At 57.9% G+C, this 16077-nt stretch overlaps 1 protein-coding gene across 7 annotated transcripts in view; it reads right to left on the bottom strand.

The window, feature by feature from the left end:
* CDH23 (cadherin related 23) overlaps positions 1–16077 on the bottom strand; it is a 416105-nt gene that overhangs the window by 63962 nt on the left and 336066 nt on the right. For all 7 annotated transcript variants that reach the window (XM_058696615.1, XM_058696614.1, XM_058696613.1 and 4 more), the window contains exons 31-36: positions 15091–15479; positions 13906–14007; positions 9554–9703; positions 8362–8490; positions 7052–7180; positions 6075–6302 (exon numbers count right to left, since the gene is read on the bottom strand). In XM_058696615.1, coding sequence (XP_058552598.1) covers positions 6075–6302; positions 7052–7180; positions 8362–8490; positions 9554–9703; positions 13906–14007; positions 15091–15479 — 1127 coding nt within the window. The remainder of the gene's footprint in view (positions 1–6074; positions 6303–7051; positions 7181–8361; positions 8491–9553; positions 9704–13905; positions 14008–15090; positions 15480–16077) is intronic.

The raw sequence follows: 16077 nt of genomic DNA, 5'->3' as shown, positions 1-16077 counted from the left end.
GGACACCTCCAGTGGCCAGAACCTCAAAATCCTAGCTCCTGCTTTGTCTTTGGCAGGGGGGTCCCTCTTCTAGTCCATCGGCTGCCAGGGACCCTCAGTGCCAATTGTCACAGAAGGAGGGTGCTGTTCTTACAGCTTGTGGGGGCCCACGAGGCAGGGATGGGCAGGGTGACACCTGCTCAAGGCAGAGCAGGGCTGCCCCCAGGATTGAAAGATAAGCCTACAGACCAGACTCCCTGTCCCCCAGCTCTGAAAGTGCTCCTGCCCCAGGGCGGAGGCCAGTCTGGCCCAGCCCCCGGCTTCTGACGTCCAGGCACATATAATTTCTAAGAATTTGGCTACCAGACCCCAAGCATGGCTGCTGCTATGTGGCGGGAGAGAGGAGGCCCCAAGCAGAAAGCCATCACACTTCCTCCCCAGTTTCCTCCCGCACGGCCTCCAGCTCTACTTCTCCGGACCCTTACAAGTGAGCACATCTCAGCTTCGTGGTTTCCTGTTTTCAGTGAAATTTACTCTGAGCTCCAAGCTCCATCTGCATCCATGACCACACGCTCCACCCCCAAAGGCCCTGTGGCGTCCTCCCTGCCCGCGAGGGGAGGCAGGTCTTGGGGCTGGGTAGGCCTCCTTGCTTGCCTGGGGGTGGGTGGTGCCCCTAGAGACACCTGCCCTGGTGGCTGCTTCAGGAAGTGCTCTGCGCTGAGGGCCTCAGGAGCACGGAGCCGGGCCGGGGCCTGCAGAGGTCGGGTTGGCCTGCCCCCCCAGCCTGGGCACTGCCTCCTGGAGGGGGCCCTCCTGGGTGTCAGCTGGAGCACTCCAAGGCTCGTCTCACTGTGTTGGGGGCTGGGATGATTGCTCGGGCAACTCTGGGGACACAGCAATGGGCGGAAAGGGAGAGGGGTTGCCAGCCAGGATGCCGGGCACAAAGGCCTCCGAAGCAGCGGGCACTCAGGGCCCAGCTTCGCGTCGTGTCCCAACCCCCCGGGGAGCCCTGGCCACCTCGCCCTTTCACTGGGCATTCACTGCGCCCAGCTCGGCACTGTTGGCCTGTCTTTCCTGCATGGATGCTGTGTCTCCCTCACGATTCCGTGAGTTCCAAAAGGGCGGGGGTCCAGTAACGGCCTGTCCTTCGGGCCCGGTTGCGGAACTGACAGCTGAAGCGTAGCCGCAGGGCGATGGGCTGAGCCAGGATGCCAGCATCCTATTCTTCGGGCCCCTCACAGGGGCCCCTCCAGCTTTCTGCCGGGTCTAGTTCCTAGCGGCTCTGCCTGGGCTCGATGGGATCGGCTGAACAGCGACGTGATGCCCCGAGCTTGCGCGGGCCGGGGGGCAGAGGTTTCCTTCTGTTTCGCAGTTCTGATCTGTTGGCATGACTTCCAAGTGTACGTTGAGAGGGATTCTGAAGTATCGAGAGGGCTTAATGAGAAAACGCTGACATCAGCTAGCAATGTGCCTCGGGCACAGGATGGAGACGTGGGCCGCGTGCCATCCTTCTGCCTTTTGCGTTCCAGCACTGCGTCGTCCGAACCACTTAATACCCGTGCTATGACTTTTTTGAATCCCCCTTCCCCGCCAGAAAACCCTGGGAGTCTTTACTGTCTCCATTTAATGCGCAGGAAAAGCGAGGCCTCCAAGAGACGGGTCTTGTCACAAGTGAATGTGAAACTGGGGCGAAAGCTTCTCCGGCCAGTGCTCCTTCCTCTTCTCTGAACTGAATGGCATTACAGGCCAGGACTTGGACTTTACAGGACACACCAAGGCCCTGAGGGATGAACCTGTGCCCACAAGCCCAAGGCTCCACTCCTTCTGCATCGTTCTTGCCACTCCTTTTTCTGCATGGCAACCCTGAATCCACAGGACTCCTGGAGGCATGGCGGCCCGTGCCTCCCAGCTTGCTGAGAGCGAGGGAGGGCAAGGGAGCGACTCTCCACTAACCGCAGAGCCCCAGGGTCTCTTGGAGGAACTGAGCGGGTTGTAGGCGCGCCATGTGACCGCTGGGGAACATCCCTCAAGAAGCAGGGTGAGGGAAGGATCTGAATTTAATCAGCCTGGGCCGGAGGCAGCTGGCTTGCTGGGTGCACAGCACGGGGAAGGGGACAGGCTGGGCTTTCATGAGCCAGGGGAAGCAGGCTTCGCTACCAACAACAGGGTCCAAATTTAACAAACGGAAGGGCTCTTGGCCCTGAAGACATGAGGTCAACTGCCAAGAGCAATGTCCCAGCTCACAGACTTTCACGGGGCTATTGCTGGCAACTCTTGTACCCGCAAGTGGGTGTTGGGAGACTTCCGTCTTTCTGCCTGGACAGGTGACTTCTGCAGGTCCCTACCGGCTAGAGAAGCCAGAGCTTGTTATCTGGGACTGTCTAACCTGCTGGCTGTGATTCGTGTGGCAGGGAGGCCCCCCTCAGGCCCTTCCTCTCTCCATCCTCCTGCCAAGGTCCCTCTGTGGCTGGGCCTCAGCTCCTGACCTCCCAGTTGCCTTCCGTCCTTCCTCCCTGGGCCCGGCCCTTCCTCTTGCAGAGGCCTCCCTGACAGCCACTTTGACCCCTCCCCCGAGCCTGGCCCCCCAGCCCACGGCCTGGAGCTGGCCAGAGGGCTGAGGCTGTACAACGATTTCCCTTGGCTGGGTGGCACGCCATTGTGTGACAGACCTGGGCTGGCCCGGATACCCCTTGTTGCACAGCTGGGGATACGGGGCTGAGAGCTGGGTGGGGACAGGAATGTACAGCTCTCAGGAAACTGGGGGGGGGGGCCAGGGAGAAACAAAGAAATAAGAGGGCTCGGATACACGATTTCTCTTGGCAGCTGAATCCCAGGCCCCCTGCTAAGAGAGCCTCGCTATGTAAGTCACGAATGCAAACGATGCCCAGAAAACCTTCCCTGGTTCCTGGCTGCGAGTTCCCGGCACTTTATCACATCACAGAGTGGTACCTCTCTGTTACAGGTCCATTTCCCCCGCTAGATTGTAGGCTCGTTGAGGGCAGGACTGCGCCCAACTCAGGTCTGACTTCCTAGCTTCAAGCACGGGCCTGGCACGTATTTGGTGTTGAATGAAGGACGCCTTGTGCCAGCGAGGGCTGGCTTGAGCCAGGCAGATGACTACAGGTGGGAACAAGAGGATGGTGTGTGGGTCTGCTGGGCACCTCTGGACGGATATGTGCAGGGTGACATCCACCCATAAAACCATGGTGAACCTTTCCTGGAACCTTTGGGATGGTTGGTCCAATGCTGCTCATGGCTCTGGCTGGTGCAGGAGGGCTTAAACAACCCTACTGCCTTGAGTGACCATCTAGTGAAATCTGCCCAGGAGCAGAGAAGGGCCATCCTCTGGTCACCTCTGGCTTGGCCCTTAGCTTTGTGCTCAATCCTGCGGGTTCACTGTCTAGAGGTGACAGTCTGATCAGTGGAGGCAAATCTTCTAGGGTCCGGTGCTCCTTGGAGGCAAATGCCAATCATAGTGGGGGCCAAAAGGAAGCCAGACGTTGCCTCCAAAACTCAGAGTCTTACAACGTCACGGGTCTCACCGACTGCCTCCCCAGGAAACTCTAGTACTGTAGGGGAGGGGGAGGGGAGAGTAGGGGTGAGATTGGTGTGTTCACCGGCCTAGGTCAGGACGAAGAGTACCGGCCTGGCATATGCTCTCGGTTTCCCACCCCGGACCTATTCTCTACCCTTTCCTCACTAACAAGCCCTGCTTTTGTTGGAGGCAGTGATATATGTGGCTCCCACATAATAAATAGGTCAATCCTGACAATTCTGTCATTTTTTTCCCAACCTCCCTTGCAGCTAGGATGCCCTAGGAACTGTTTCTGGCCACAGACATACGCAGAAGTCTGGAGAGTCGTTGTGGAAACACTTTGCTTTCCTGAGGAAGGGGCAGAAATAGCTCGCATAGCTCTTTGTCTTCTTGTCATTTCCTGCCTTGAATGCTGACATGATGGCTGGAGCTATAGCAGCCACCTAGGCACCATGGGGGAAAGGTCAAGAGGCATCAGCTCTGACGTCATGGAGTGCAAAATCAACATTCGTGATTCTCTCCAGGATTTTTGTTATGTGAATAAAATGCATTCTGATTTATTTACGACTCTAGAATTAAGTTTCTGTCACTTGTAGCCAAACACGTCTCTAATTGGAGAGATGACCAGGATGATGACTTTCCCTGAAGCCTGGTGCAATTAGCGAGGGGTTGTCAAAATGGGGCCCTTCCCTGTCACCACAATAACTGATACCCCTACCTGTTCCCCCCTCAGGTAGTTATATGTGTCCTGTAAATGTGCCTCTGGCCCACTGGGTGTGAAGGGTTGAAGTGATTAGTGGTGACACTGACAGCTATGGAGCTCGGGATGCCCAGGGCGTGCCCAGAGCCAGTCCCATTTCCTGGGCATCTCAGAATGTGGTTTCCTAAGATTGGCCGAATTCCACCATCCTCCCCAGAGACACTCCAGATAAGCAGCCCCGCCCAGACCTGCTCTGCCCCCCAGTCCCTAGTGCTGCTGCCAAAGGGAAGGGTCTGACAGAGTCGCCTGTTGGGGGCAGAGGGACAGAGCTGAGGCCTCATTGACGATCAGGTCTCTAGGGCACACATTACAAAAACGTCCTCCGTCCTTCACACCTCCCTGTATCCACACTCTTAGCGATGGGACTTTGCAGCTCATTCCTTTGAAAGATAGAGTGTATCTCTCTACACCTTGAACCTGGGCTGGCCTTGTGACTTGCTTTGGCCAAGAGAAGTGGTAGAAGAACCCCAGTCCGGTTCTAAGCCTGGACTCAAGAGGCCTTGCAGGCTTCTGCTGTCTCTCCTGGACCCTAATTTGTTTTCAAATGTTTATTATTTTTCTCAGAGAGAGAAACACAGAGTGAGAGCCGGGAAGGGCAGAGAGAAGAGGGAGACACAGCATCCGAAGCAGGCTCCAGGCTCTGAGCTGTCAGCACAGAGCCCGACGCGGGGCTCGAACCCACGAACCATGAGATCATGACCTGAGCCGAAGCCGGACGCTTCACTGACTGAGCCACCAGGCACCCTATCTTCTGGACCCCTTTCCAGGTCCACATGAACAAGCACGGGCTAGCCTTCTGGAAGACGAGAGACAGGTGGCCCTGTCACCCCAGCTGATAGGCGTCCAATGCCACCCCTAAAATCATAGCCGTCCAATGACACACAGCTGCTACCCCACGACACACGTGGGAGCCCAGCTGAACCAGGTCTAAATTGCCAGCTTGTAGAACTGCGCTAAATCGGCGGTTGTGTTCCATCCCTCTGGTCTGGTTGGCCGCGTGGCGTTCCTGCGGCCGTACATACCTCCACAGGGTTTACCACGCACTTCCAGAGACACGAGCTAATTCAATTCCCCAGACACCACCTAAGAGGAGACATCATCTCCCTTTGCAGATGACGAGACCAACGTTCTGGAATGTTCTGACTTGCCCGCACTCGTGCAGCCAGCTCACAGGGCCAAGTTTTCCACTCTCAATGTGCACATGGCTCCCACTCCGGCCCATCACCCCCTCCCCCAACCCCCACCCCCTCCCCGGACCATCTCGCCGTCCAGCCCCACGGGGCCCACCTCCTTCTCCAACCTTGCAAACTCTGCACATTGCCTTGGGCAGAGGCTCTGCCCATTCAAGTACCACACTGGACCAAAAGCATCAGTCTCTTCCAACCCAGATGTACCGTGATGGCATGTCACAGCAGCATGATGGAGGGGAAGAGAGTACCTCTTCCTGCCTGGCACAGGGTATGGGTTAATGCAGCCTCACAGGTACACAGCTTGGCGGGTGGAGTGGGGGCTGCCCAGGCCCCAAGGCACAGGCTCAATCTGTACGACCCCAGAGAAGTGCTCTGTTGGAGCAGAGAGGACCGCACAGAGGCTCTGAGTGGCCACGGATGCAGGTGAACCAGCACGCGCGGGCCCGCCATGGATACTTCTAGGCCGGCCACCTAACGGCACGATAAAGGAGCTGCCGAGGATTTACCCACCGTAGGAATTCCAGTCCCACACGTCTTGCTCCCCCCTGCACAGAAGGCACAGCTGCCCCCTACGCCCCCTCCCCTGCCCGCAGCCGCCGCCGTTACTCACCGACAGGGTGGGGGTGCCTTCGTCCTCCACGGTGACCACCAGGTGGTAAAAGCCCTGGCGCTCGCGGTCGGGCGGGGCGGGCCGCGTAGCGATCTCGCCACTGATCCGGTCCATGCGGAAGGCCATGTCCTCATTGCCCTCAGTGATGTAGTAGGACAGGACGCTGTTGATCCCGATGTCCCGGTCGGTGGCTCTCACCTGGACCACAGCAGTACCCCCGCCCACGTTCTGTGGGGAGAGCGGGAAAGAGGTCATTCTGGATTCGAAGCCCCCGGGGGCAAAGGGTAGCGCCTGCTTCTGGGAGCCCGAGGGCTCCACCTGAGCCTTCAGCAAGTTTTGCTCTCCCGGGGAGCACCGATGAGGCGCATAAAGATGATGGTGGCGAACCTCCTGTGGGCACCCACTGCATGCGGGGCCGCCTTAATTCACTGATTCTTCTCCATAACTCTCTGAGTTAGGTATGAGTCATCCCCATTTACAGATGAGAAAACCGAGGCACGGAGAAAGAACGTATGCAGGTCACACAGCCTGTCAGTGGCAGAGCCAGGGTCTGACTCACGGGAGCCTGGCCTGAGACCTGGCCTTCAAACCCCTACACCGTCCTGCTTTCATGGACATCTAATCTGGCACGTTACCCGGCAACCCTGAGGCGAGAGTTTCCCCGAGTGGCTCAGTCTTGCGACTGAACAATAAATGTGTCGTCTTGTTTAAAAGCGGCTCTCCTGGGACAAATCTCTCAGTGCCCTGTCGGCGGTGAGAGGCCACTCTCTTCTTTCTCTCTCTTCTGGTCCCTTCTTCATGCCTCCCACAAAAGGATACTGTGTTCCAGGAGCTGGCATTAGGGCTGGAATTGTGGGTGAGTGAGCCACGCCCCCACCCACAAGATCCGAGAGACTAGTGGGCCAGGCAGACACTTAAACAGGTGCTTCACGGTCACTCACACCCACTGTCCACCCTGGGTGGCCAGCTGCCCTCACCTCGTTCACGCTGACATTGTACCCCAAAGGGCTCTCAATCACGGGAGGGTTGTCATTGACATCCAGGATGGTCACCTGCAGGATGTGGTCCTTCTTCCGTGGAGGGGTGCCACGGTCGGATGCTACGACCTGGAGGAGGGAGGTGACTGGATTCAGGGCCAAAGGTAGGGGAAGGATCAGGATCATGGAGTCTTAAAGGGCAGTCTGCCTGGGGGGGAGGACTGGGAGGGCGGAGAGACTACTGGTCCATCCCTGTCCCTGGGTGGCCTGCCAGCTCTGGGTTCTCCCCAGGATTTTGCCTTCGCCCCATGCTGCAAACAATCCTTGCCTAATTATTATCTGGCTTGGGACTGTCATTTGGAATCTGATTCTGATGTGCCTAGGCTTTCCCTCCTGATCCTACCTCTGGCTTTATTCTGGGCTGTGCCAGACCCTGACCATGACCTGGGCCTGTGACCCAGGGACCCTGCCTTTAGCTTCAAATACCTCTGTTCTATGCACTCATGTGAAGTCTGGCAAATAGAGAGCCTCCTATAATCATTTCTTTTTTTTTTTTTTTTTTTTTTTTAATTTTTTTTTTCAACATTTTTTATTTATTTTTGGGACAGAGAGAGACAGAGCATGAACGGGGGAGGGGCAGAGAGAGAGGGAGACACAGAATCGGAAACAGGCTCCAGGCTCCGAGCCATCAGCCCAGAGCCTGACGCGGGGCTCGAACTCACGGACCGCGAGATCGTGACCTGGCTGAAGTCGGACGCTTAACCGACTGCGCCACCCAGGCGCCCCTCCTATAATCATTTCTAATGAGCTGGAGTTCTCCCCATAGCCCGAGCCTATCCCTGGGAGCCTAGATGCTTCCTGGATGCCTTCGGGGCAGCAGAAAGGGCTCTCCAGGTTCAGACCCCTGCAGAAATACACCCGTGGGATCCCCAGACTCCCCAGGAAACATGCCAGTCACAACAATTCAGCAATAATGGTGGCTTTTGTGAGTCCTCACAGCTGCACTTTTTCTCACCTGAGCAGAGACAGACCAGGGTTTTTTTTTTTTCCTGCCCGTCACACAAGAGGGGACACCAAGGCACTGAGAGAGTAAACAACTTGCCCAAAGTCCTGTTGTGTGTGGGAGAGTCGGGGCTCTTTGGGTTCTGCCAGGCTCTCTCTCCTGGTTCTTATGGCAGGGACGGACACCTGTGTAGCTGCCTGCTCTGGGTCCGCTGGGGACTAGCGACACGGGGAAGCTGACCGCCAGGGTGTGCCGACCTCTCTTCTGGATGGTCAACAGAGACGCCGGGGAGGGGGGCGGTCCCCACCTTGAGGATGTAGTGGTCTAGTTCTTCTCTGTCCAGGGGCCTGGCCACGAACACTTCGCCAATGGAGTCATTGGTGGTGACGATGTCAAAGGCCCCAGCGATGTTGCCAGAGGCCAGGGAGAAGACCACCTGCCAGGGAGGAGGAAGGGTGAGGGTGAGGACAGGCCGCTAGGTCAGGCCAAGGGTCCCTCCCCAGCCCTCTGCTCAGTAAAGGCATTTTAAAAAGAGAGCGTTTTATGCAGATGTGGTTATGCCCTTCAAAATGTGTGTGGCAGGCCCACTGAGGCAGCATGAGGCCTGTGGCAGGTTCCTGGGCAGGGGGGGGGGGGATGTCAACATACTGGCCTAGGGGCCAGAGGGGTGGGTGTGAGTCCCACTGCACTGATGTCTCCCAGGACAGGAGTGGGGAAATACTGACACTTCTGGAGACTGTCAGAAGCAGGCATGAGCCCTAGTGTGTGAGAGGAGTTCCGTCTGGCCCTCACAACAACGGTCAGAGGGAGATGTTCTTCAGGTTGCAGACAGGAGGCTCAGAAACACGGAACGGCTGGCCACGATCACACAGCTCGCAAACGCCCAAGAGAGCGAAGATTCGAACGCCTGCACTTCTGACCCCAAAGCCAGCCCCGCAGAGGTGTGCAAGCCATTTGTAAACGGCGGGAAGCTCCCCAAACGTACCACCCAATTCACAGGGCAGATTAAAGCCCCGGAAAGACTGATACGCTCTCTCGCCCCTCCTCCTTGTGCTCTGGGGTGGCCGGAGCTAGAGTGCGTGTGGAGGGGGCATTTCCTGCTGTGGGACGGAACCCCACGCCCCACCCGGCCAAAGCAGGAGGGAGGAGGGGGCACGTCCTCTCTGAGACCTGGGGCCACACTGGGAGGGCTGGTCTGGGGCCTGGCACACGGGTGTGGACAAGGTGAGACAGGAGTCACCGGGAGAGATAAACCCTCGTGCTTTCAGCCTGCTGTGGAGGGCTGAGCTGTGGCCGGCCTTCGGGCTCTGTGTTCACCGGACCCGGGCAGGGCCAACAGCCTGCACAGCTCTGCCTCCTTTCCTTGACCATGGACTTGGGTTGAGGGCAGGGCAGCGCTGCCTGGGGCTGGGCGGAGCCTGAACGACTCTCCTCGAGCTGAGAGGCTGCAGAAGCCTCCTACTGGCAGGCGAGATCCACGTATTTTACGCGGTGCCCACCTGCCCATTGCTGCCAGCGTCGGGGTCCCGGGCCTTGACGGTGGCCACATGCTGGCCCACGGGGCAGTCCTCAGGCACGCTGACTGCTGAGTCGGAGGTGAAGTCAAACCGGGGACTGTTGTCATTCTCGTCCAGCACCGTGATGTAGACCTGTGGGGAAGGTAGCCAGAGACCTAGCCCCTCCTTCCCCTTCCCGGTCCCAAACGCCAGGCTCCCACCGTGGGTCCGGTGGGGACCAGACCTCTGATGATTCCGGAATGGCAGGTAGCGCTGAGAGCCTGCCTGGGCCAGTCTGGACTTTCCACGGGGATCTCGAGCACATTTTTCCCAGCGGTATGATGGGAGAGGGCTGTACGTACCGCTGTGCTGGGGCCAGGACAGCAAGGAAGGGTGTGGGGGACTCAGAGCTAGAAGGCGTGGGCCTTGGCTGAAGGGGGCAGAGGCTACTCAGGAAAAAAATCCATGAGGAATGCCAGCTTGGCGTTGGTGGGGCTTCCTGTTTTTCAAGAGGAACTAGGAACCCACATTTTTATGAGGAATTCGGTGGTGATTAATAAAAACTAAAGGAAACACTTATGTGCAGGCTGGCCAAAACACATCTGGCGGCCAGAGACTGCCCGAAGGCCTCTTCTCTTGTGCATCTGGGTCAGGGGGAAGGAAATAGGGCTTAGGCACAGGAGGGGGCCGTGAGGTGGCTTGGGGGCCCCAGTGGGGACAGGAGAGGAATTTCCAACTGTCAGAGGAAAACTGGGAACGTGCAAATTGCAGACAAAGAGCATGCTGTTTTGTGTCTGCAGCTCCTAGCTCCCGGACGGACGGCAACACCGCTCCTTAGGTTCACCGACGCGAGGGTTCAGGTAGGGCGGGAGGAGGCTCAGGTTTTGGGGATCCCAGGCCAGGCTTCCTCCCACTGCCCTGCTCCAGGCCAGACATCATCCTCTCCTTCCCTGGGCCTGGGGTTAAGGGGCTCCCAGGCCTGCCTGCCTGCCTACCCCCGGTGTATATAGGCCCCCACAGGGAGCCCACAGAGGAGATGACCGCATCCTCCTTGCCCGTCAGGTCTTCCTTCTTTCCATCCTAGCCACGCCTCCGTACCTTTAGGCAGCTGTCACAGCCGCCAGGCAACAAGCCCAGGCTTAGTGACAGCACCAACTCCACCATTTACTGGCTGTGTGGCTTTGGAAAAAATTATTCAACCTCTCTGATCTTCCATTTCCTCAACTGAAAGTAGGAACAAAAACACATACAGCACCGGGAGGCTTTGGGGAATGGAGGAGCGAACAAGAAGTCGAGGGGTGGGGCAAGGTGGTCCCCGTCCCGCGCCCTGCCTGGCAGACACACGTGATCTCACTCGCCAAGGCTTTGCCCATCCATCATGATTTTGGTCAGGGAGTTCTGTGAAGTCCCAGAGCCCCAGTCTGCTCACCTGTGAAATGGGTACAATAATGCCCACCATGCTGTCAGGGCAGAACCAGACAAGGCTTCTGTGCCCTGATTCCTCCCAAACTCTCTGGCCGGGGTCAAGGCCTGCTTTAGGCTTCCTGTGCTCCCTTCCACCATAGGGCCTTTGCATATGCTATTCCCTCTGCCTTCACACTCTTCCTTCTTGGCTGGGTAAATGTCTTTCTATGCTTTCGGTGGATCTCAGCTTGAGTCATTTCCTCAAGGAAGCCCTCCTCAATTTCCTTGGCATCTTATTACACATTTTCCTGTAGCATACGTTTATTGGTGTGATTATTGATTTATTAACGTTCGTTTATTTTTTTTTGGGGGGGGGAGGGAGGGAGGAAGGGGCAGAGAGAGAGGGGGGACAGAGGATCCAAAGAGGGCTCCACGCTAACAGCAGAGTCCGACGCGGGGCTCGAACTTGAGAACCGTGAGATCGTGACCTGAGCCGAAGTTAGAGGCTCAACCGACTGAGTCACGCGAGTGCCCCTACTGGTGTGATAACTTAATCAATATTCCTCTCCTCTCCCACTGTATCTTATGTTTGTGAAGACAGAGGCTGTGTCTGATTTTGGTTTCCTGTTGTACCCTGAGCCCAGCCCCACAGCCTGGCACACAGTAAGTGCTTCCTCTAGGATCACCAGTGGGATGTCCTTTGTGAGGTGCTCCCAGCATGGGGAGTCAGCCTCAGTGGGTGAGAACAGAGGGCAGGGGCCAAGGTTTACAGCATTAGATCTGGGTCTGTGTTCCTACCCAGGGCCTCACGATCCATATCTGCTTCCCCTGGTCCCAAAGGCCTGATGGTGTTACTCAAGAGCCTGCCCCAGTCTGTCCCTTCCTGCTGCCTCCCCGCCCCTCCCAGGGCCCACAGGGGCTGCTGGGGTCAGGGAGGAGTCAGGTGTAGGTGAGCTGTGGTTTGGGGGTTCCCGCCTTGCAGAGGAAATGGTGCCACCTTTAAAAGGCCCCTCAGCCTGCCTCCACCCTAGCACCTCCGACAGTGCTTGGGCCGACAGAGCAGGTGTATCTGGCACAGTGGCCCCTGGAGCCTGAGAGGAAGCCAGGGCAGAAGCAAAAGGCCATAGGTTCTGCTTCCTAGAAGAGGGTGAGGTGACTGGAAATCCAGGGGCCTGCACAGAAGTGCACGTTCTGAAATGCCCTTGCCAGCCCAGCCCATGCAGAGGAAGAAGGGCTTCCGCAGCCTTGGTGGGGAGGGTCCTAACCATCCTGCTGCTTCTCAGGCTCCACCTGGCCTCAGCTCCCAGACTCCCCACACCACGATGGGTGAGCTGCAAATGGGCTCAAGCTGCAGATGAGGCTGCCGAGGCCCAGTGAGAGGGCCCCACGGAACCCGAGTCTCAGCTCCTCTGGCTGGGGTGGCCAGGAGCCTGAGCTGGGAGGTACAGGACACAGGGCACCTGCCTAGTGTCCCCCACTGAGGGTTCTGCTCACCAGCTGCCCTCTGGGACTCCTAGTGGGCCAAGGGGAGCTATGTGGCTCCCGGATGCTCATGGCCTCACTACCCCAAGGCTGGCCCCGTGGATGGAGGGGGCTTTGGAGTACCCTCAAGCCCCCGCCGGGGCCACTGGAACTGAGTACCTGCAGGGGGCAGTGGTGCAGAGAACCCCAAGCAAGTGCATTTGGTTCTTAGCCTGGACAATAGGTTGATTTCTATCCCTCTAGGCTAACGTGATAGGGACTGGGTGGGGAGTGAAAATGTGGTCGTAACCAAGACTGCTGCTGAGCTGGCTGCGCCATGTGACCTACAGACGGCCTGCCCGGACTGGCTGGGACCCAAGCCGAATCAATTGTCAATGTCCTCATCGTCACTGCAGGATGCCGCCCGGGGGCCTGCCCCCGTTTCAGCTCCGAGCCTCCCAGCCTGAGGTCCCTTGCCTGCCTCTCCCACCCTCCTAGGAACCTTGCCTGACACCTGTGACCTCGGCAGTCATGCTCCTCAAAACGCTCTGAGCATGTGGTCTCTGCCCTCAAGCCCTTCGAGTCCTCGAGGGCAGTGACTCACCCTGTGCCCATGGCTGCCCTTGTCTAGGACCCCTCAGGCCCTGGCACTGTGTGTCCCACGTCACGTGCACAGTAATAGAATGCACTCCTTCCCCCAACCCCCGAGAGAGGGCGAGGTTCCTCTTTACCGATGCCACTCCCATCATATGCTCCTTGGGTCTTGGGGTCTAGTTTACAAAGGGCTTCTTATCCATCACCGCCCGCCAGCGTCAGGGCTGCTGGCACCATCCTTATTTTAGACCCAAGGAGGGGAAGCACAGAGAAGCGGAGCGACTTGTCCGCGTCACCCAGCCAGTGAGGAGCAGAGCTGGGGCGGAGCCTCAGCGTTCCTTCCATCCTGTGTTCCACCTATGGCACGCTAGGGTCCCCACCCCGGGCCCCGTGGGCTGGCAGGAAGGGCAGAGCCAGAGATGGGGAATGTGCCCGAGAGGGGCTGGGCCCGAGGGGGCTGGGCAGGAACCTGCTGCAGGCCTGTCCCTGTGCCTGTCTCCAGCGGAGGCGGGAAGGTGCAGGGCTACATGGGGACTGAACCGGCAACGGCCACAGCCAACACACAGTGGGGAGCCCCGATCCACAGGCCACTCACCTTCTGTGGGCAGGGCCGGCGGGAAGCCACGGGAGAGAAGAGGCAAGGGTGCGAACAGTTAGCAGTCTGCAGCGCTCCCAGCACCCACCAACGCCCCCCGCACCTCACCCCTCCCTCCGGCTCTCTGTCTGTGGTCTGTGGGCCGCCCGGGGAGGTGTGGCACGACTGGCCACAGCGGTCAAAAGCCTCACCCATTTGTGGCCCGGCCCGTGTGTGGGGTGGCTGGTGAAGATGCAGGCTTTGGGGTGCCTTGGGGGCAGTGAGCTATACCTGTGGGGCTCTCACCCGGGGACCCACTCACCACGGTGGAGTCCGCCTTGGGGCCGCCGTCATCTGCCGCCACCGTCAGGGTGTAGAAGTCGCCTTTTTCCCGGTCCACCAGGCCCTTGACTGTGATCACACCCTGTGGGGAGGGGGCCAGACGGGCGAGTGACGACGTCCTACCCACCGGGCGGAGGCCACCCCGCCCCCAAGCAGCCCCGCGCTCCGGTCAAACCAGAGTCCTCGCTACTCCCAGACCTTCTGCCTACTTCCCCACTTCCTTGTCGCTCCCTCTGCCCGGCAGAACCTCCCAGTGAAGCTCTGTCGGCCCCAAGCCTTCCCCAGCCAGGTAAGATCCCTCTGGCACGGGCCTCAGGCAGCAACATCACACCCGCGTCGTAGTTCTTTTTACATCTTCCCTTGTGGTGCCCTGATGTGCACCCTTGACTACGCCTGCTTCTCCTCCCAGTCTCAGGACTCTTTGAAGGCTGGGAACGCTTGTTCATCTTTGTGAACCCAGTATTCCCTAGGACAAGGCCTGTACACTGTGCACTTGCCTATTAAAAAAAATTTTTTTTTAATGTTTATTTATTATTGAGAGAGAGAGAGAGAGAGAGAGAGAGAGAGAGAGAGCGAGCATGAGCAGGGGAGGGGCAGAGAGAGGGGGAGACACAGAATCCGAAGCAGGCTCCAGGCTCCGAGCCGTCAGCACAGAGCCCGACACGGGGCTCGAACTCACAGACTATGAGATCGTGACCTGAGCCGAAGTCGGTCGCTCAACCAACTGGGCCACCCCGGCGCCCCTACGCTTGCCTATTTTCAAAGAAGGGAGGCCGAGAAAAGACACGTTAAAGCAAAGATGGAAAAGTAAGATCCGGATGGTAGATGAGAGACTGGCTGCTACCGAGCTAAGACTAGCTACTGTGATGAAGCACTTTATATCTGAGCTTCCTAACAGCCAAGGTAAAAAGAGAAATGTGATGACTTACCTAGCTGTCGTTGTCTGGTAACAAGAAGGTTACCGGGTTGCCTACGTATAAACTTTACCTTACCCCTGAATATGGAGAGGAATGTTTCCTAGGGATATTTATCTCAAAGACACTTTATGACGAAGAGGAGAGTGCCATGCATATTGAAGGAGCTCAATAAATGTTGGTTAGCTGTAAAAGGATTGAGCTTCCTGCCCCTTAGAGCCCTTGCTGTGTCTGCTCCCAGTCTCCCTCACCGTGACGGAATCTATCTTGAAGAGGGCTTTGGCCTGGGTGCTCGTATAGGCGTCGAAGCGGTAGGTGATCTGATTGAGGTTGTCAATGGAGTAGGCCTGGACCCGTACAATCTCGGTGCCCAGGGCCAGGTTCTCCAAGATGGCAGCCTCGTAGGAGGCATTGGAGAACTGCACAGCCTCGTCCAGCTCGTTGAGCAGAGTGATGTAGACGCTGCAGAAGCCCTGGTTGAAGGGGGGTGCCTGGTCGGTGGCAGACACGTTCATCAGGTAGCTGGTTTTGGTCTCATAGTCCAGGTAATCCACGGTGATGATAAGCCCCGTGCTCTCGTCAATCTCAAACTTCCCCTCCGCGCCGGACAGAATGCGGTAATTCACCAGGCCACCGTCCCCTGTGGGAACACCCAAGAGGTTGTGCTGTCCCAGACCGGTGTGGGGCTGCCCTGGGGCTTCCCAAGGTGCCGCCAGCACACCTGCTGCTGACCCTGAGGGACACAGGGTGAGGGGCCTTGGCCGGCCTGCCCGGTGTGCACTGTCCCCCACCCCTGTGGGCTGGGTTGTCCCAGGAGCAGCGGCAGAGGACGGGGTCAAGGTCTGTGTGGACAGCAAGGCCCAGCACACACAACCCCTCTCGGGCTTGGCTTTGGCATGAGAGAGGCACTGGTGGGATTTGGTTCTGCTTCTGGAGCCTCCAAATTCAAGTTCAGGTATCTCCCTTGGGTATTTGGACATTAGGGATCTCTTGTAGGGGGAACTTTCATCTACAAAGTGTCAGACAGGGGCAGCATCCTCAGAAGTGGCCGACACTCCATGTGGCCCCTCCAGCCAAAGGGTTCTAGTAACAGGGATACCTCCCCACCCCCCCTCCTTACTCCTCCACCTCAAACCCTCGGCCTCAGCGCGCTCTTCAACAGGAGTTCGAGTTGGGATTCCTCAGCTGAAGTCCACAGGCATTGAAGGGAATGGCCATAAAACCACTCAGGAAATCTC

The sequence above is a fragment of the Neofelis nebulosa genome, chromosome 13, assembly GCF_028018385.1.
Source record: "Neofelis nebulosa isolate mNeoNeb1 chromosome 13, mNeoNeb1.pri, whole genome shotgun sequence".
Taxonomy (NCBI): Eukaryota; Metazoa; Chordata; class Mammalia; order Carnivora; family Felidae; genus Neofelis; species Neofelis nebulosa.
This window is presented reverse-complemented; position numbering and strand designations above follow the sequence as displayed.